This window comes from Anomalospiza imberbis, chromosome 15 (assembly GCF_031753505.1).
Source record: "Anomalospiza imberbis isolate Cuckoo-Finch-1a 21T00152 chromosome 15, ASM3175350v1, whole genome shotgun sequence".
NCBI classification, from domain to species: Eukaryota; Metazoa; Chordata; class Aves; order Passeriformes; family Viduidae; genus Anomalospiza; species Anomalospiza imberbis.
In genome coordinates, this window is record NC_089695.1 from 12,438,957 (window position 1) to 12,460,261 (window position 21,305).

The 21,305-nt window shown below is 47.3% G+C and overlaps 1 protein-coding gene across 1 annotated transcript in view; it reads right to left on the bottom strand.

Moving 5' to 3' along the window:
- Window positions 1-21,305, bottom strand: part of FAT2 (FAT atypical cadherin 2) — a 44,626-nt gene that overhangs the window by 16,464 nt on the left and 6,857 nt on the right. Inside the window, exons 3-13 of the mRNA XM_068205927.1 lie at window positions 17,620-17,681; window positions 16,484-16,795; window positions 15,633-15,843; window positions 13,251-13,390; window positions 11,281-11,556; window positions 10,642-10,852; window positions 5,653-9,705; window positions 3,250-3,446; window positions 2,464-2,617; window positions 1,552-1,785; window positions 371-760 (exon numbers count right to left, since the gene is read on the bottom strand). Of these exons, the coding sequence (XP_068062028.1) occupies window positions 371-760; window positions 1,552-1,785; window positions 2,464-2,617; window positions 3,250-3,446; window positions 5,653-9,705; window positions 10,642-10,852; window positions 11,281-11,556; window positions 13,251-13,390; window positions 15,633-15,843; window positions 16,484-16,795; window positions 17,620-17,681 (6,240 nt within the window). The remainder of the gene's footprint in view (window positions 1-370; window positions 761-1,551; window positions 1,786-2,463; window positions 2,618-3,249; window positions 3,447-5,652; window positions 9,706-10,641; window positions 10,853-11,280; window positions 11,557-13,250; window positions 13,391-15,632; window positions 15,844-16,483; window positions 16,796-17,619; window positions 17,682-21,305) is intronic.

The following is a 21,305-nucleotide window of genomic DNA, read 5'->3' on the forward strand; positions in this document are numbered from 1 at the left end:
TGTAGGTTCCTTGTGGGATCTTGCTGGAGAGATTTTTTTAAATGAAAACACTTTCTCCTGAATTTTGAAGTGGGAAAATTTCCTCATCCTGTTCTCCACATATCCCTCATTCACATGGGCCTGTCTCAGGTCTCAGACACAGAGAAGGAATCTTTCCATTAATTTCAGTAAGATTTGGATCACTCCTTAAGTGGCTTGGTATGGCAAAATTTGAAGAAGAAAAGAAGACTGTATTCCCTACCCTTGTGCTGGGTAAAGACAGAGGTAAGCAGAAGTGGGAGCCAAATGGGGAAGAACCAGAGAAGATGCACACAAAGAAACCTCTGATGTTGGATCATCCTGGACCTGCTCAGGCACAAGATCATTTTACCTGTGTTTGAGTTAAGCTGAAATTTCCCATGGTCATTGCCGTTCACGATTTCATACTTGATCTCTGTGTTTTCTGCATTGTCCCTCGTCAGGACTGACAAGTTGAGGACCTCGGTACCAACAGCCACATCTTCTTTCACCATGGCCACATATTCAGGGGCCAGGAAAACAGGCAGGTATTCATTGAGATCCACAACAGAGACAGTGACAGTGCCGAGGGAAGAGAGCGGCTGCGGGGTGCCCCGGTCGGTGGCACAGACGGTCAGCTCAAAGGCCGAGTGCTGGGAATCCTTCAGAGGCTTTTCCAGCCGGATCACCCCCGTGGTTTCCTCAATTGAAAAGTGTCCATTGGCAGAGTCAGACAGAGAATAGACCACCTCAGCGTTGAGACCTGGAAGGGAAACAGACAGGCTGCAGTAATTCATGGGTAGGGATGCTGCTGGGTTTATTTATTTATAATGCATTAGGACTATATGAACAGAATGACCTTCAAATCCCAGAGAAAATAGAGGCTGTACGAACATCATACCAACATCGAGTGTGCCCCTGCCCATCTGCAGGTTCAGTCATCTAGCCAGCCCTCACCATTATCCACCAATGTCAGCTGTCTGCATTTACCAGTGCTCCTCATTTTTAATTACCTTGCTTTCAAATGTAATTTCTCTTCATATCTGCTTCCAAAGAAGATAAATATGATCTTTCTGCTCTAAATTCAGCCTCTGCTGAAAGGTTTATTGAAAGTTTCTTTCTTAGGAGCCTTACCTATACTTCTGAGAATCTCTGTTTTGTCAGGAGGACCTCTCCACCCATATTACCTACCCCAGCCATATCTAAAACTCCTTTTTTCCTTTATTACACTCATTCTCAGTCCCCACCTTTGAACATGTTTCTGTCCAGTCTGGATCCCTGTGTCACAGTTTGTGCTGTGTATCACAGCTACAGTTACTGAGCACATTCTCAAAGAAGGCCCGCACGTTTCTACAGATACTGCACTCCAAACAGGGTCACAAAAATGCTGATACCAGCCCAGTAGTCAAGAACATGTCAGCGATGAAATTCAGGCACATCTTTGCCAAGATTCAATCATCTAAGCCCATTGCTGTAGCACTTCCCTAGGTTTCAAAGCTTCTGTTCAGAATGAAAGATGAACTCTACTAACACATAAATCCCATTCTGACTCACCTTCATCAAGGTCCCTGGCAGCAACCACAGCGATGGGTGTCTTAGTTGTGGTGTTATCAAAGACGGCCACGGCGCAGTGGCTGGGGAAGAACCTTGGTGCGTTGTCATTGGTGTCCTCAATGATCAGCATCACATCAGCCTGACACGAACGGCCCCCGCCGTCAGTGGCTTTAGCTACGAGGTGGTACGTGGGCTTCTGCTCACGGTCCAGGGGTGCAGATGTGGTCAGCTCCCCTGTGGGAAAGAACAGGAGGTGGTCGTGTCTCCAGCAATCACAGCCGCAGCCTGCAAGACCTCGGAGAGGTTCAGCTGTTTTCCTGGATGAACCGTGGGAGACAATAATTGAGCTAATAGTGGTGATGTGTCCACGCCACATTGCTCAGGGCTATCCTCGGATCATTGCCAGCCAGAGCCCTGGCAAGGCTTCGCATGGGCAGTCCTGCAAGTTCAGCTGAACTTCATCCAAGGGATGCCATCATGGGATAAAACTGTTCATAAATAAATTGTACTTCTAAACTCCACTGCACTGAGGTTTCTGCAATGTAATGAACCCAAGTGATCTCTGGAACGATCATCAACTCTGGGTAAATACACTGCCCAAGACCTGATAAGAGGTGTTTTGGGATTTAGAACTTGTGTCTTTGGCTCAAGCCAAATACTTGCTGTTCTTTCCTCCTTGAGACCTGCCTGCTAGCAATAGTGTCTGCTCTTCATTTTAACAGAACAGACAGAGCAAACAGGATGATGTAGAACTCCCTCTCCTCTATGCTGTGGCCATTCCTTCCTAGCTTGGGACAGCTGGAATAAACAGCTCCTTGTGTTGGTTAAGAGGAGGTAAGTGTTGAGCCATGCTGGGAGCTTGTTTTTCTCAGGGGTGGGGGAGGAAGAGGATAAAAGCAGCCCTGCTCTCACCTGTGTGTGGGCCCAGCCGGAACTCCTCCGCGCCGGGGCCATGAAGGCTGTAGGTTATCTGGGCATTGCTGCCAACGTCGGGGTCGGTTGCTGATATTTTCAAAATTAAAAGACCCGGCCCAGCATCCTCAGAGACTCTCCCAGTGTAGAGTATCTGGCCAGGACAAAAGAAATCATTGGCATCTGAGCCATCTCCAAAATACTTCCACCTCATATGGAGGGAGAACAGACACACAGAAGCTTCACAGAGAAGGATAAACCCTGTATTTTACAGGGGAACACAATGTGCCTCCCATTCCTGGCTGCTGGGGTGTGGACTGGGACAAGTGAGCTCATTTCACACAAGCCTTTGAATCTCCTTTGGGAAGTAACCACCTCTGTTCGTTCTCACCACTGGTGACGTCCACACCAGCGATCAGCTCTCTAGAGCAACAAACCTCCTGATGGGAATCTCCCAGCTTAGCAGGATATAAAACTCAGTAATTTACATGCCCCTTCCCAGGAGGCTTCCTGGCATTGTTTATCTCCAAAAATTACTCTTCATAATGCTTAGACTCTCACTTGTTGCTGGCAAACATGCTTGGAGGCTAGATTTAATATTCTTGCTTGACATGCTGCTTAATTAAAATTGTTAAGCATAATCAAAGCAACAGGATCGTGTGAGAAGAATTATGACAAGCCAAATCCTTTAACATGCTCTGCCTGTTCTTTCTTCTTTTCTATTGTGTTCTTTCCCTCCTAGGGATCTCCCTTCATGCCCCTGATGTCCCAGAACAGACATCTTACCTGGCCACACTCAGGGCTGTTGTCATTGATATCCAGTACAAAAATTTCCACTTCAGTGGTAGCCTGAAATTTCCCATCAGAGGCCATAACCTTGAGGAGATATTTCTCTGTATCTTCTCTGTCCAGAGGCTTCTTGGAAGAAATTGTCCATTCGCCCTCAATTTGATCAACTGTGAATTGTCCCAGTACGTCTCCTTCTAGAAGGGGGCAGGAAGCAAGCAAAAAATGGCATTTACTAAGTGCTGAAAATCAGAAGGGAAAAGGAAAGGGAATATGGGTGTGTCCACTGATGGTTCCTTAGGAGACCTGAAGGACCTGGATGCTCCTAGAAGTCTTTTCCAACCTAAATGATTCCATGACTCTGACTCACACTGGTGATGCAGAGAGGGCACTGGTGGTGCATCCAGCAGGTGAGGAGCTTTCAGTCAACCTCACTGCACAGCTGGGAAATACCCTGCACATTTTAGCTACTCCCCGTCTGCACATTACAGCTGTAGAAGGAAACAACTGATTGCAGAAAAGTCAGTAATGTTCTGCAGATGTACATATTCATTGCCTCAAAACCACATTGTCTCACCTTCCCAAAGCCTGTCAGTCTTTTTTGTGCATGTTCCTAAAGGGATCCGAGAGTTGTAAATACCCTGCAGACATGGTTTGGATCTTACTCGTATGGTACCATGTACAGTTGCACTTCCTCTAACCTGTAGAGGTATTTAACATATAGCTTTGTTTTCTGGGGCTACTTTTTGTTTCTGTAAGAGCCAAATGATGAGAGACAGGTAAATCCAGACTAGGCAGGCTCTCTGGTCCACCAGATTCATGCTGCTCCTACTGTTACATATGTTAGATTTTAAATGGGCTGGATGCTGCCACGGGAGAATCCGTCTCTCCTGGGAAGGAGCTGGCATTCTCTGCTGACCCAGGAGGAAGCAGATCAGGCAGTGGGGGTCAGTGAAGAGAGCTGGCTGTGGAATCTGTGTTGGACTCTGAAGGGTCTTGCACAGTGGGATAAATTAAATTCACTCCCTTTCTGCTTTTATTTGTGCGGCAATGATGAGGTTGTGGAGGGACAATGACACCTGTACTAGCTCTTCTTCTGATGCTGGGAAACAGCAGCCCATGCCCAGATTTAGTTTCTGAGTGTTTGAAATCAATGTGGACAGGGGGAAGCTGGGCTCTGTGTTTACCTAATCCTCTTTTGCTGCGTTTCCATGTTTATTTGTAAAGTTTGACCTGTGTTTGTATGTGCAGAGCAGAGAGCACAAGGTGTTCACCCCTAACATAAGTGTGCATCCTCTCAGGTTTAAAGTACTTGGAAGTCACTACTACCTTTAAGATGGCAGAAATGTGAACACATAATGGATTAAATCTTTCCTCCCAAAGACTTGCAAATACTTAGGCTTGCCATAAACCAAATGAAAGTACCAGCATTCCTCCCCTGTTTCAGATGGTTAGAACAATAGATAACAGGCTGCAGCATGATCTGGCCTAATGTTTTGACCCTGAAGGGTCCTCGCTTGAGTCTGAACAAACATTTTAATTTGAAGTATCTGCCCCAGGTCTTAGAAAGACCCTTTAGGGTCAAAAAATACCACAAAAGCAAGCTTCTACTTGTGCAGATGCAGAACAAACATTCCAGTGTAACTTTTTTGTTATTTTACAGTGGTTAATTTTAGTTGGCACATGTGATGTTTCAGGGATGCAAGAATAATTTTTAGCATGTCTTGTTAGCCAAAACCTTTACTTAAGATTGACATGATAGTCTTAAATATTCCCCAGTGCAGAGTGACTATCTGCAGCCTTGTTATGAAGCCAGCCTCCAAGTGGTTTTGTAGGAAACACACAATACCAAGAAGCTATATATAGTTATTAAAAAACACAAAGAGGCTACAGGTATATGTATGATGTGTTAACTGACTGCAGTGCTGGCAGGAGAAAAAGCTAGGTCAAAGAACTTAAATACAGTTCACAGTATCTGTGTGAGAAAAATCTTCCTTCCTGCTGTACTGCCTCTACTGTCCTTCCAATAGGTATTACAATTACGCTCTCTTAAATATTCCTCTGTTAAGAAAGTGTAAATAAATATTTCTACAGTACAGTGTAATTACTTGTATGTCTCTTATTTATTTATTCCCAGAGAAATAGGACAAGTCAATGGTGAGATAGTTATTTTAATGATCATTCCACCCACTGCAGTTACTAAAGGGTTTTGTATTCCCCAGATTCATTTAACTGAAGAGTCCAGCTCATGCCAGAGCTCAGCTTTCATCTCCTGCTTCTGACAGGACTGTCAGTGTAACACTATTTCTGTTCTAATAATCTGTAAAACAAGGTATCAAATCCTCACTTTGAGATGATACTCTCTTCTTGCCCACTGGAGATTCAAAGCCAGGAACAACTCACCGGTGATGTAGCACGTGACCCGCCGGTTCTGCTCGGAGATGTCGGCGTCGATGGTGCTCAGGGTGACAACGACCTGCCCCGGCTCCGCGTTCTCAATGACCGACCCCTTGTAGAAATCTGAGGTGAACTGAGGGGCGTTGTCGTTTTCATCAGAGACAGTGACCTCCACCAGGGTTTGGGAAGAGAGCTGGACCTTCCTGCCATGGTCAGTGGCCACCACATAAAAGCGATAGATCTCCTGGTCTTCACAGTCCAGTTCTTTCAGTGTGGTGATCCACCCACTCTCACTGTCGATGGTGAAGAGCCCGCGGAGGTTGCCAGATTCTGCTTCCAGACTGTAGGTCACTTGCCCATCACTTCCCATGTCCTGGTCATTAGCTGTCACTTGAATGACTGTGGTTCCTGAAGGCATGTTCTCCATGACAAAAGCTCTGTAGGGATCTGCCTCAAAAACAGGTCTGTTGTCATTCACATCCTGCACTTGGATATTCACAGAGACCAGAGAGACCAGCTCAGTCTCCAGATGTGAGCAGTGAGCCATGACATCAACCTGGTACCACTTGGTGGTTTCATGATCCATAGGTTTTTTGATTTTCAAAGCCCCTGTCTGTTCATCCAATGTGAACACCTCATCCTTGTTACTTTCTGTAGTGGTTCCCCTTACCAGGCTGTATATAATGGGATCCTCTGCAAAAGCTTTGACTGACCCTATTTCTGACCCCTCTGGAAGATCCTCAGATGCAGAGAACGTATAAAGGGGCTCAGAAAACCTTGGCAATGCCACCTCTCTGGGGACAATCTGGAGATTCACTGGAACAAGGGAGTTCCAGTGAGGGGGTCTGCCATCTTCAGCTTTCACCTTGAAGTTAAAGGCTCTGTTTTCTAAACCAATAAGACTCTCCTTGACCTTAACAACCCCAGTGGCAGCATTGATCTCCACGAGGTCTTCTGCCACATCTTCCACAGAGTCAACAGAGTAAATGACATCTGCATTTGCACCTTCATCAGCATCATAAGCCAGTACCTGTATGACAGGGGAGCCTTTGCTGACATTGGACTGGATGGACAGTGTGTATTCAGAGGCTTTGAACAGAGGCGGGTTGTCATTCTCATCTGTAAGGATTATTTTGACAGTGCAGAAGGCCACTTTCCCACCCCCATCCTTGGCCATGACTTTAATGGCAATGACTCTCTCTGTGGAATTTTCCCTGTCCAGTTTCTGCAGTGTGGCAATACAGCCTTTACTGTCTATGGAGAACTTCTCATGGGCGAGTTTATTTATGATGGTGTAGTCTATGGTGCCATACGGGCCACCATCTGGGTCAATAGCCAGCAGCTCAATCACTTTGGTTCCTATCTCAGCATTTTCTGCCAGCTCTGCCTCGTACACATTCTGCTGAAAAGAGGGGCTGTACTTGTTGGCATTTGTGGTGTTGATATATACAGGCACAGTGCTCTTGAAAACTCCATCTGAAGCAGAAACTCTGAGACTATAAGATGGCTCCAAGTCCTTTTTGCAGCGGTTGAACATGGATATTATCCCAGAAGAGCTGTTGATGGCAAAATGCCTGTTATCATTACCCGACAGGATCACATACTCCAGCCGGGTGGTGTCTCCACTGTCGGGGTCCAGGGCCTGGACTTTGATCACGATGTGCCCACATGTAGCCATTTCACTGACCTTGGCTTCATACTGAAGCTGGCTGAACTCAGGGGGATTGTCATTGATGTCTGTCACATCTACAACTACCAGGGCATCGCTACTGAGTGGAGGCACCCCATGATCTGCAGCTCTGACTTTCATGCGGAACTGTTGATTTGTTTCATAATCAAGTGCTTGAGCTGTTGTTATCTGCCCTGTGCTGGCATCAATATTAAAGAACTTGGCAGCATCTGAACCATCATCCATGATCTGATAGGAGACCACTTTGTTTCTTCCCGAATCCTTATCAGAGGCAAAGAGCTGCACAACAGGGGTCTGTGGTGGCAAACTCTCAGAGACAGACGCTGTGTAAATGATCTGAGAAAATATGGGAGGATTGTCATTAATGTCCTCTACCTCCACCTCTACTCTGGCTTCCGAGAAAGATCCAAGTGCTGTGTCTGTGGCTCTAACAGTGAACGTGTGTTTTGTCTCTAGCTCATAGTCCAGCTGCCCTGTGACAGTGAGGACACCAGTTTTGAAGTCGGTGTTGAAGAGTTTCAGGGAATCTTCTTCCACAATGTTGTAGATGAGGCGCAAGCCTTCGGGGCTGCGGGCCTGGATGTGGAGGATAGATGTGTATGGGGGGATGTTTTCTGGCACCTTCACTCGGTAGTACAAACTCTGGAACAGAGGGTTGGATCTGTTCCTCACACTGATCACAACCTCCTCTTCAGCATGCAGGGAAGGCTCTCCTTTGTCCTTCGCAATGACCCGGAGGTTGTATTTATTTAAAGCTTGATAATCAAGAGGCCTCTTAAGGGAGATGTCTCCCAGGTAAGGGTCAATCCTAAAGTATTTGTATTCCTCTGCAAATGAGTAGGTAACAGCTCCATTATCCCCTATGTCTTTGTCTGTTGCTGACACCTGAAAAAGGACATCCCCTGTCTCTGTGCCATCCTGCACTGAGGCGTAGTATGGCACATTCTCAAACTGTGGGGGGTTGTCATTAACATCCTCTACATAAACTCTGACTGTGGCTTGGGACACTCTTGGTGGCTTCCTGTTGTCCTTCACTTCCACAGCTACCTCGTGCATGTCTTGCATTTCGCGGTCAAATTTCACACCCTTGGTCTGAAGAACTCCAGAGGCTTGGATCATTTTGAACCTTTCTTTTTCATTCAAAAGTGAGTAGGAAAGGGGTTCATTTAGCTGATACCCTTTCACCCCAAGAATGGTTAGAGTCTTCTCATCTGAAGAGTTCTCCATCACAGTTGCTGTATATACATCTTGATCAAATTTCAAGCTGGTACCTTGTGCCCGAGTTAAATTTAGCTTAACCAGAGCAGTGCTCTTATACAAGCCATCACCAGCTCTGACTGTGAGCTCTTGGTAGCTTCTCAGGCCACTTGTGTTAAGAATGGAGATGAGACCTGTTAGTGGATGGATGTGGAAAGCACTGTCAAGGTTCCCTTCCACGATGCTGTAGCTCACCTCCGAGTCTGCATCTTTTGCCTGCACTGACAAAAGCTCCATCCCCGGGTGGGCAGGTAGCAAGACAGAAACGTCATAAGTGTCTTTGAGAAAGACTGGAGGTGAATCATTAACATCTTTAACGTGGATTGTGACCTTGGCAGGCTTGGATGCGAACAAACTGGGACTTCCACTGTCACGCACATGTACACTGAAGTGGAAAACTGGGGTAAGCTCATAGTCTATATCAGCACGACTGGTCAGTGTCCCTGTGCTGGGATCCACTGTGAAATATTTCAGTGCCTCTGGTTCCAAAATCTCATAGATCAGCAAAGCATTGGAGTCTTGATCGGCATCTGTTGCATAGGTGACGAGGGGAGCGTTGCTTTCATCCAGAACCATGCTTTGTGATGGGGCATTCTCCATGATCCAGCCAACGAAGGAAGGCTTAACGAAGACAGGCACATTGTCATTCTCATCTATGACATAGATGAGCACCACTGCGTCCATAAATGCTCCAGCCATGTTGGTACCACGAACTTTCAACTGGTAAAAAGACACCTGCTCAAAATCTAAGTTCTTCTGAGTGGAAATAAGGCCTGACTGATAGTTCATGGAGAACACTCCATCTCCATTTCCATCTTTTATTTCATAGCTGACTGGTGACATGCTTGTGGCTGTAACCTGGATCAGAGGAGAGCCAATAGCAGTGGATTCACTGATCTCTGTGATGTATTCAGCCTCCGGAAATTTTGGAGGGGTTCGATCCGAGGGTCTAATGTGGACATGTACTGTAGCAGAATCTTTAAGCTGAGGAAACCCTTGATCTTCTGCCTTTACTATAAGAGTAAATCGCTCCTGCCTGGATGGGTCCAGTTTCTGGGCAACTGTAACAATTCCAGAATATGGGTCGATGCTAAAGAAGCCTTCCCCATTACCTGCAAGAAGAGAAATTACAGAGTGAAGAATGCAGACACCTTATTGCAGCTCCTTTTCACAGATTCTCCTGATTGCAGACCTGATTAACATTTGTTTCTTCTACTGAGAGAAATTAATTCATTTCTAAATAATTTTAAGAACAATGAACCCATTGAGATCTGTGAGCTAACATTTGAATCAATCAAAATGTAAATTAGAGATAATTTAAGCATATTTAGTGGTGGCAGTGCAAGTGCTTGAAGCTTTTGCCTCGTGTGCAGAACATGGTAGCACAGACAGTACTAGTTCCTTCAAGCCCTGTCATGCTTGTAATTACCAATACTTCAGAAGCAATTAAATTCCTCAGTCCTTGATCTAAATTGCAGTGAGAAAGATGGAGCAAAGGATGGCTTGTCTCCTGCAAAGAGTTTACAGGCTAAATATGCCGTGTAGCACAGACATAAATACTTAAGTTTTAACCTTTATAATGAATGATAAAATATTTGCCCATTGAGCATAAATGACTCAAAACCATCACCAGTCAATGCTGAGAAGGTTCTCACCATTCCTTGAGGATGTATTTCTTGGTAGAAATAGTGGAATGATGATGACTCCAGTGGGAATTGGGAGTACTTTTATCTAACAACTGAATAGTTCCCATGGACAAAGAGGAACAGATTTTAGGCTATTCTAACTCATCCAGTCAGTATTTTTCTTAGACCAGTGACTCAACATTAAGCTGTCTTCTTAAGAAAAAAATGCTAATATTCCATAATATGGACATTACCTACTCACTCTGGATTTTTTCTGGGCAGGAAGAAAATCACATTTTCGAACTGTGCAGCCATTTGATGTTCTTTGCAACAGCTAGAGAAAGCTGGTCAAGTGGCCACCAGTCAGAGCATGGTAATGCAGGTATGATCACAACCTAAACTGTCTTGTTGCACAGCTCTCACCTGCCTGAAGAGAGTAGTGGATTTCAGCATTAACTCCCTGGTCCTGATCAAGGGCTCTGACTTGTATGACCTCTGTGCCCACCACTGCTGAGTCCAGCACTTCTGCTTCGTAATGGATGCTGCTGAACTGGGGAGGGTGAAGGTTGCAGCTGTCCACGTGGACGACGACTCGGACGAAGTTCCGCTTGATGGGGACCTCCTGGTCTCGTACCTGAATGGCAGAGAGAGAGCAGAACAGTCACACCCAGGGACAAGCCAGTCTTGCCTGCACCATCTTCCAAGTAACTCATCAGCACTCTTACAGTGGTGGGTGTTTTGCAATGGTACCAATCCCCTGGCTGGAAATGAGCCTGGAAGTTTCAGCACCAAAGCTCAGCCTTGAATTTGAACCCAAACATTAACTATTACACATTGTGTTTTCTTTTTTAAGAATCCAGTGGTCCTCCAAAGAAAGTGGTTAGAGGAATGCAGGATGTTAACTACCTTTAGCCATATAGTAAAGGTTAACACCCTGCTTTCCTCTTCCCTATTGTTCCAGACAAATCCTCCCCCAAAGACTAGAACCACTTTTAATTTCTCCAGTGACCCATATATCCTGGCCAAACCGCTGGACTCAGCAAGGGCTTGGTTAGGACTCACCATCACTGTGAGGGTGTGCTGAGGCATGGGCTGGGAACTGAAGCCTTCTGCTGTTGTGAGGGCTCCATTGCCTGGATCCAACTGGAAAAACCTTGTGCTTTTGGGGTCCACACTGCCATGGATGGTGTAGATGAGCCCCTTTCCTTTGTCCTTGTCTGTTGCACTGACTCGAAGGATTTCTCTCCCTGAGGGGGTATCTTCAGGAATCCTCACCTCGTAATGGCTCTGAAGAAACTGGGGACGGTGCTGGTTGATGTCAATCACATGGATAAATGCCTGTGGGGGAGACAGCACAGCGAGGGCAGCAACTGGACATGCAGCCATCTAAAATCTCAGCTACCAATCCTCCTTGGGCGTTGACACAATCTGAGTGCCATAACCATCGCAGTTTTCCAACTCCTGGAGCTTTGCCATCTGTGATGACCGGGAGCCCTTTTGTCCTTCATCCCAAGGAACAACTGCTGTGCCTTCTCCTTTTGTGTTTTTCAGTTTGCTTCCTCTCCTTTTTCAAAATCTCTCCAGTCTGGCAAGGCATTCGGAGTGAACGTGCCTGCACTTGGCACATGGGGAAAGAGTCACAGCCTGCCATGGAAAGCAGCAGCGGCTCAGCCATGGTGCCAGCTTTGCTGCTGGCTGGTGCCTACACAGCAACCCCCATTATTTACTCAACAGAAAGCTGACAGAAGGGGATGTTTGGTAAAAGAAGGGAGGGGCTGGCCTATCTCAAGAGCAGCAAGTGTGTGGAGAAGCAAAATTTCTGTTCTACCCTTTTTAGCCAAGTTTTCCTCTCTGCGTTTAACAGCACATGCCGGGAATCCTGAATCCTGCTGGGGAAGTCACTGCTTTCTCCTGTGTGGTCTCCTGCCCTGGCTGTCCTGACCCTCCTACTGATGTGCCTCCTGCATCTTAGGAAGCCTCAACCAAGTGTAATAATTTGCTTCCTTTAGCAAACCTGAGCATGCCATGGGGGTTTTACACAAGCAGGTTTCTTGACATCTGCTAGCGGCCTTGAGTGCCAAAATAAACGTAGGGATGAGATGCAAGGTGGCAGGGAATGCACACTAGGCAAGGTGGGGCTTTGTTTGTTTATTTGGAGCAACATTTGAAGACAGTTGAGACATGTGGCCATCCGTTAGCATCGCGTTTCACAGGAATCGTGGAGTTCCTCACTCATCATTCCCCACAGCGAATTTCCCATGATAAGCATTACTGACAGGTGACTCACATCCTAGGTCTTCCTGTGAATTGAGGGCTGGATTTTTGGCTGCTTCTTATGTGTGGAGAGAATGACTAGTGAAAGATCATGCCTTGAACACCCCTCCTTGGCATAGGTAAAGATGGGCAAAATCTCATCATTTTAGCTGGGGCTCAGGGACATGTCTGGGAGTGAAGTGCCTCCTTTTCCCATCACTTCCCTTATATGTGGCAATTCAGAGCACACAGCACCTCTGCAGTTGCCCCACTCACTCCCTGGGCCTGACCTCACCTCTTGCAGATGGATGTGTGCTGGCTGTACCTGGGCTAGCATATCTCAGGAACACCCCTTGACTTGGGAACACGGACCCCAGCCTGACCTAACCGTGTACACACTTCCCTTAAGATGCTGTCCCAGATGTGCTGTAACTCAGCCTGAGCAGCTGAGACCAAGGTGAGGTCTCAGTGTGTGAAATGCTACCCCAGCTTGGCTGGTGGTATAGACGTGTCCTTGTGTGCTGCCTGGGATCCACAGGAAACACCCAAGCTTTCCTACACCAGCTGTGTTTCCAACAACATAAAAACAATCTTAGCTTGGTATAAGATCTGTGTACTGGAGGATCCTCCATTACACTGTCACTGTGTAGTGGAGGATCACAGTGTAAGGAGATTCTTGTGCCTGGCACCCGATCCAGAGCTCAGCAGACTCAGAGAAAAGGTTCCCTTTGGCATATGCTCCCTCTCAACAGGGTCTCCACTAAAGAAAAAAACATTACCTGGGTTTTGATTGTACTGGACCCATCAGTGACTTCTACTGTGAGGTTATAGCTTGACTTCTTCCTTGCATCCAGGGGTCTTGCAATGACCATGCTGCCTGTACTCTTTTCAATGTCAAAATCCATGTCATCATCACCACCTGGGACACGGGGGAGACGGAAAAGGGAAACAGGAGGGCAGTTATAGTCAGCTGGATTGGGGACAGTGCCACAGGTAAGGTTTCCCCCAAATCTGGAAACTCAAAACAACATGTGATGCACACAGGAAATTGGGAGGACAAAGCAAAGCTGGACAAAGGGATAGTCACAGATGGTGACAAAGGAGTGTGAAAAGGAAGATGAGGGGAATAAGAGAAAATGAGGAGGAGAGAAGGGGAAAAGATGCACTTATGCATGTGATGTCCTGGCTAGATTGGCAATAAGGCCATTTGAGCATTGATTTATTTGCACAAGGCTTCCAGCCATGCACCATCACTGGCTTAGCATACCAGAGACGTGCTGGGTAGAACAGGGCTCTTGCTGGCTTCTGATTCAAGGTCACACTGTGGGCATATCAGCACTGGTCCTCATCACCATGGCTGGGAGCCTGTGAGCTACCTGAATTCCCAACACTCCAACAGTTGGGGAGGCAGACGGTGCTTCCAGGGTGAGCAGAGCCTGTTGCCTCCAACCCAGATGGCTGAGAATTGCCAGGAACAGCAGGCCTGAGCAGTTCAGCAGCAGAAGGCTGTCCCTCACCCTACTGCTGCTCAGCCCTGGCATGGCAGCTCCTTTCTCATGCCTCGCTTGCTGGGGCCTGTTGGGCCCCTCTTGCACATAAAACCCTGCAAAGCTGCTCTGAGATATGGAGAAGCTGAAACAGTTTCCTGTAATTTATCTCAGGTCTCAACTTCTTTCTTCCTGGCTACTGGATGCTCTGGATTCTGCTTTATTCTATTACCAGCTGGTAAAATCTTTGCTAGTTGTAAAATTACAAATCTTCCCTTGCTGGAAGAATGCAGTGCTCACCAGCCATCTGGACCACTGCTCTCCTGCTGGGAAGGAGACAGAAAGAAGCAGAGACAGAGGGAGAGAGACCCATGGATGCCCTTCCCTCAGAAAAGAGAGAAGAGCTTCCGATGCACAATGCCAAATGGAAAGAAGAAGCCCAGAAAAGGAGAGAGATGAAGAGCAATGTTGCTTTGTCAGAGTTTTTGCAGACTCCATCAATCCCAGTGACAAGAGTGATTGTGGTCTGGGAAAGGCAAAACTTTGAGTGAGGTGCTGAAGGCTCCTGGATCTCTGCATCACCCCCCTGGTTGCCAGCTACCATGATGTTTTCCTTCCCTTGCAGGGAAAATAACATCCTGTCCTTTTCCACCAGGATAGAAACCAAGAGAGCCTTCAGCATCACTTGGAACTCTAGAACTGGGAAAGATGAGGTCAAGCAATGCTCCAGCACTCAGCAGGGAAATGATGGGATAACATTCAGAGGAATGCACCGTTCATTCTGCAGACCCAAGCAGACACTACTAATGCCAGATAAACCTTGCACTGATATTGTCTTGCTCCTTGTAGTGTTGTATCTCTTGTTGGTTAATTGTATTTATACACCATTATCCTTGCCCTAAAACAGTAAGGGGAAAAACTATTCACTTGCCCAATTAAGGCTTTGTCTGACAAGGGCAGGCCCTGCAGGCAGTACCAGGGAAAGGCTGTGCAAGGTAGATTGGGGCACCACTTCAAAACATCAAATTACATGAGCACAATTGGCCCTTGTTGGTAGGACGAGTTCTGCACATGCTGCCTGGAGAGTCCCCTGGGGTGACAGCCCACGTCCCCTCTGAATCCTGTATCTTAAAGGAGGCCCTAGAGTTCCACATTCCATGTCTAAATCACCCCTGGGATGTGGTGAGGAGGAAGGGAGAGCCCCACAAGTCAGGACAGACCAGGTCTTTGAAGAATGCTTCCTTCTCAGTTCCCTGCTCAAGACTCAGCATGGAGGGAGATACGGGGGGGTATCTGTAACACTCAGCCACACACCTGGATCCTTGCAGGCAGTTTTAACAAAACCAACAGTGTCACTTGATTCCCAGAAGGAGCTGGCACTAGCATGCCCTGCCTTTCGTGTGACACTGGAGAGCACCTCAAACACAGGCAAGTTCCAGACTGTCATTAAAAAAGTGTGTTGGGTAATTGCACTTGGCACCAGAGGCCTTGGATGGGCAGCTTTGTCTAATGGCTGTTAAAACCTCCCGGTGCCTGTGAGAAAGCTTTCCCTGTAGCTCACCTACAGCTAAAGCAAACAACTTCATTAGCTCAGGCATGCGAGCGTTGAAAGCCAAGGGAGCCAGAGCAAACGTTCATGGTCACCGCTGCCCTGCTCTGATTTCTGTGTCTCACCTGTGATATTAAACCACACTTGGCTGGGGCCCATCTCGATGCTGATCACCCCCACCATGTGGTTCACAGGATCTGTTTCCATCACAGCGAAGTTGAAGTGGGGTTCATCAAAAGCCAGTGGTTCTGAGGAAGGGCCGGGCCGGGCGACCCAGCTGATGTGAAGTCTCACATGGGAGGAGAGTGGGGGGCTGCCGCCGTCCGTGGCCTTGACCTGCAGAGGAAGGCACGTGCACTCAGGGAGAAAGCTGAGTTAGCTCATGGGAGCTCCATGGAAAGCTCCTTCTCCCACCCACCAGGAGTTTCAGCTCCCATTGTGCCCAAAATCCCATGAAACAGATCCTGAGCCAGTGGTCCATGCTCTGGCTGCTTCCAAGGCAGAACCATGCGGCCCAAATTCTTTTTTACTGTCAAGTAAATCTGCCAAGCTCTATCCGTAGCAGAGACTTGAATCACAAGCCTTGTTGCAAGGACCGAGATTGTGGGAAGGCTTTGAACCTACATCCCCGCCTGACAAGAACACCATACAGAAGCATGATGGAACCCAAAGACTCTTCAGATTTGGGTCCACATCCATATGGGATCATGGATCACTGTAATCCTCTCTGAAGGTAGGTTGGACAGTTAATTTTAAATTTATTGTCCATTTTTAATAGCTTCCTACCTTCTGCATTTCCTACCATTCCCTCCCACTTTCTCTCCCTCTTAACACATTTGCCTTATTCAAGCTGTCCTCCTCTCCACTGCTGCATTTTCTCCCTCTCTTTCATCTTTTCTGTTTCTGAACCCTTTTCTTTCTTTCCCTGTCTGCCTGTCTCCTCCCATCAGCTCTTTGTGCTTCCCTCTCCTCTCACCGTGAGTATGTTGTATTCAGAGGCAGGAAAAGCTTTCCTGGAGAAGACTGTGCCAGTTGTGGGGTTGATGGTGAATATGCCCTCCTCCTCCTCCTCGATGGTGTAGGTGATCTGGCTGTTCTGGCCCTGGTCACGGTCGGAAGCGATCAGCCTGTAGACCGGCAGTGGGGTCTCTGAGGCCTCTCTCTCGGGGAGCTGCACCATGAACAGCTTGTGGGGGAAACTGGGAGGGCTGTCGTTGGCATCCAGGACTTGGATCACGACTCTGCTGGTGGACTTCAGGGCTGGCTCTCCGTTGTCAGAGACAGCCACCTGTGAGCAAGCAAAGGGAGTAGGTGACAGCGCTCTGAGGTGTGACCTAGAGTGTGACCAGCCAGCCTCCATCCTGGTGGGCAAGGACTCAGCTGGGGGTTTCTGTGTGGGTCTGCATTTGTATCCCAACATTTTCAAAGGCACTGCTCCTCTCTGCAGGGCAAAGCCTGGTGGCTGTAGCTGGCAGTGTGCAGAGCCTGTCCATGCACAGGGGGATGAGTTTGCAGGGCTCCTGCCTCCAGGTGCTCTGGGCAGTGGGTCAGGCTGGTCATTAGAGACCACACATCTGAAAACATCTGCACTGCAATGGCTTGGCGAGGTACCAGCCATCCTCACCCTGCCTGTGCACGCTCCCAGCATGTTGCACTGCAGAGAGAAATTATAAAACCTGAAAGACTCAAAAACCTCCAGATCCCTCTGATGGGAATAGTCATAGCTGTGAGCAGCTGAGGATGGGGGCTGGTGAGCAAAGCTACACAGCAGTATCTGATACAATGAGATAAACGAGGGTGGATTTCTCTGGCTTTTTCTTTCCCCCATAATGTATAAACTATCCTGCTAGAGGACAGTTCCAGTCCTCTTCCTGCATTCCCACAGCTTCCAGAAGAGAACTTTTGCTCCAGTCTTCAGCAAGAAAATATTAAACCCTGCAGTACTGCTGCAGCTGTCTCTTGGGTTAACACACACCATTTAATTAAGTTTCCCAGCAGTTGGGAGCTGATGGGATGAGATTCTTTCTCTGTGCTCCAACTTGCAAGGAAAGCCCTTTGAGGACTTAATACACTTGTAGGTAAATAAAGCTAATTACAATCATCATTACCCACCTCTAGGATATGTTCAGCCTTGTATTCTCGATCCAGCTGCCGTGAAGTCGTGGAAATCAGACCTGCCAAGAAAGAAACCCTTTGAGCTCCAAGACTCAGCATGCAAGAAAAGCCAGGGCTGATCAGATCCCTGAATGCCCAAGATCAGCCTGCCCACCTGTCCTGTTTCAGATTCCCTTTGTGATCAGAGGAGAAAGACAGATACCCCCAGAGGGTAACCCCATCCCCTCCCAGCGTGAATCCCTCTGTGGAGGTGTTGCTGCTGCTCTCTGATCACAGAGACCATGGAGGAGGGGGAACACCTACCAGATGCCTGCATCAGTTGAGGGTTGGCAAGGCATTAGGTGAGAAAAGCTGCAGGACCATGAAAACAAAACTTTTCTTATGCCTCTAAGTAAGAAACATTCTGCATGTGCTGGCACAAGTCTGGCCTCTTAACAAGTCTCCTAACAAGCCTCTACTCCTGTTTTCCCTCTGCTGAACCTTGCTCTTTGTAATTTACAATGTTTTGACAAAAGTTTGTCTTCTGTCTTGGGAAATACCCTCTACTCAACTTCTAGAACAAATGCAATCAGGCTAAAAATAAGGTACACAGTCAAAAATAATGTTGGTATATTATTTAAGCCTTGCTGAGACACAGAGTGGGTCCTCCAACAATTGCAAGATTTGAGGGATTTCTGAAAAATACACAGTAGTTTAACCACAGGGAATAGGTTGGATGCAGGAGTGAAGAATTGTGGCTATAATAAACTAGAGTTGAAACAAAATCATTGTTAATTGCCCCTTTTTGGCATATCATTGACTAAGCTGAGTAGATGCAAGTGTGGAAAGGATGGAGTTGAGGCTTGTGTTTCCATGTGTGGTTTCATAACAGTCCTTGCTGAGTGCCTTGACTCTTCACTTCTGGGGAAAAGCAGCTCTAGATCATTTTACAACTGCTTTAACAACCATGGAAATTGTATATGTAATACTTGACCTCCTGAAAGGCATCAAGGCTAACACGTGTGAGTGTTTTTGTCCACTCCCAGTTGTCAAGGTCTCTCTCTTCCCTGTGAAGTTCTGCTTCTTCACACCAACGAAAGGCAGGGTGAATTTTCCTGAGCACAGCAAGCAGTGACACAGGTTCATGCTACCCTGGGAAATGCTTTGCATGCGATGCCACGTGCATGTGCAGTGGTGTGAGCACGTCCATTTATGCGCCCTGAAAAGACTTGTACATCCCAGCTGCACGAACCCATCTCAACTCTCATTCCTGGTGCAAAACCAGACAGCTGTAATTAACAGTATTGTCTTCTGTGGTACCATACTTTCTGTGTGTGTCTGTCTGAGCATGACAGGCAGGAGGAAATTTCAAATGGCTGCAGGAAACACGAGGCAACTGAAGGAGGAAGCAAGGAGCAGCTGCCTGGAACATGACTCTTGTTCACTGTTTCCACTTGTTCTCTGGGATTATTCACATTTGGCACCAGCCACGGCGCTAAACATTTATTTGATGCCTTTACAATCATAAATCAACACTCCTTAATGTGTTATGACAGGATGGCTTGAAAAATTCTGTTTGCTTGTCTGTCATAGTGGGGTTTTTTCTCTCCCTAATCACCCTTTTAACATCTCAGCAGGTGAAGAGGACTCAGCAGAGAGCCTACTGGCTGAGGAGCTTTTAAATCTTTCCCAGGTTAGTGAGAGGCTGTATGGCTCCATTAGCAGCAAAACTCATGGAAATGTTCTCCTAATGGGGGCCTGGAGAAGGAACTGCAGCAGCAGCTCACTGAGATCTCTGATGTTCCTGTCCTCACTACCAATAGGTTGGCTACTGAGCCCAGAACTCCAGCTACTTCAGGGAATTCTTCGTAATTTTGGCCTAAAAAGCCCACAGGACACACAGATAATGAAAACAGACACCCAGGTGCACACTGGGGATGTTTCTGGTTTATCAGATTACAAAATCCAGCTGCAGCAGACAAACACCTTGTTTGCACTGGATTACTGCATGCCAGCTGATGGAAGGCAACGTAACCATTCTGAGGTAGCTATCTGGATTTGCTTGGCCACACCCTGAAATTCTTTCATGACTCAATGAAAAAAATGAAAGAAAGCAGGATCATAGCTCAGCTTTCTAGTGTTGGAGAAGGAGGACTGTAGTGAAGGCAGATGAACTGGAATTTAATGACACTCTTGAATGTCTGTACCACCGAGGATGCTTGTATCTCCTGGGGAGTAAGAGCTGACTCTGCTCTCTGTCACATAACCTGTGCTGTATCCCAGCCGGGAGTCTCACCAGATGGAATTTTTTTGGTTTATCTTCACATCTGCTGAGCACAAGGCAAAGGGTTGGCTTCTCCTCCTGACCCCAGGCAAACTCTGTCCCTTACTCCGTGCCCAACCGCAGCTCCTGGTTCCCCCCTCTGGAGCCAGTTACCACTCTGCCCTGGGATCTGAAAGGCCTGTGGTTAATTAATTAGGGTTAATCACCCTAATTCCCGTTTGGAGCCATGGCGCTGGGCGGTGCTGAGATGCACAAACTGACAGCAGTGTTCACACGGCCACGGAGCACCCGGAGCTGGGGAGATGGACACTGCACACGGCTCCTGAGAGAAGCTGACTGGAATTAATGCCCGTTTTCATTTGTTGCTGCTTGGTTATACACCCTGTGAGGCCAGAGGGCTAAAATGGAAGTGGAAGCTGTTATTAAAGGGGAATTGCCATCAGCTTTTGTGGCCTGGGGACACAGTTCCTTGGTTTTTTCTGCTGTCCCCTACAAGGCCTGGGAAGTGCATGCTTAATTTTAATGAGTGTTTTGTGTGTGCATGTGCATGTGTGTGAGTTATCAGTACCCTGCCCTGCTGGAAAACCCCATCCAGCCTGTCCCATGGGACGTGTGATGGAGTTGAGTGGGTGTCCTTTATTTGTGCTCTTGCATGAGGCCCTGATGGTTTCTGCTGAATCCTACAGAGACTGAACAACACAGTCAAAGGTCCTAATTGCACCTGGCCAATTAGCCAAGCTCTGCATCCAGGTGAAGGTCCAGGAAGAATGCTTTCTGTTGCCTGCATGTAAGAAGGCATAGACTGTGCTCCAGCAGCCCGTCCACACACAGCAATGAGAAAGGATTGTCTGCCTCTCTCCTGCCTGCTGCCTGCAAAGGGCAGAGAGGAAGGCTGGTCGTGTTGGAACAAGAGCAGCAGAATTACCAGGGCATTGTTGTCAAGGAACAAAAAATAATAATAACTTCTGCTGGCAAGAACAGGGCTGGGGTGGAGGTTGCTGGCCCCCTGCCCTTGCTGCAGGGGGGAAAATCTAAGATAGTTAAAATAGCCAGAATCAGGTTTGCAGAAACTGAGACTTTCACAAGAGCTTGAGAAGGGAAGAGGTTGTCCTCCTAAAACCCTCTTTCTCTTGTCTCACCCCTGCTTCCATTTAACCTCTTTTCCCTTCTCCTCCTACCACCCCACCTCCAGTTCTGACTCTGCTGTGCACTACTCCATGCTCAGCTGTGTGTTATATTGATTCTGGGAGCAGCCATGCAACCATCCCTTGGGCCTAAAGAGCAGGATGTCCTTCCTTGTAGAGAAATCTTTCCTCGTAGGGTACAACAGGCATCCTGAGGAAGCCAATGGACACTGTCACAGCAGCAGAAACACCAGAAGAACAAGCACTAGTTAAGAGCTGGAGACTAATAATCCAAA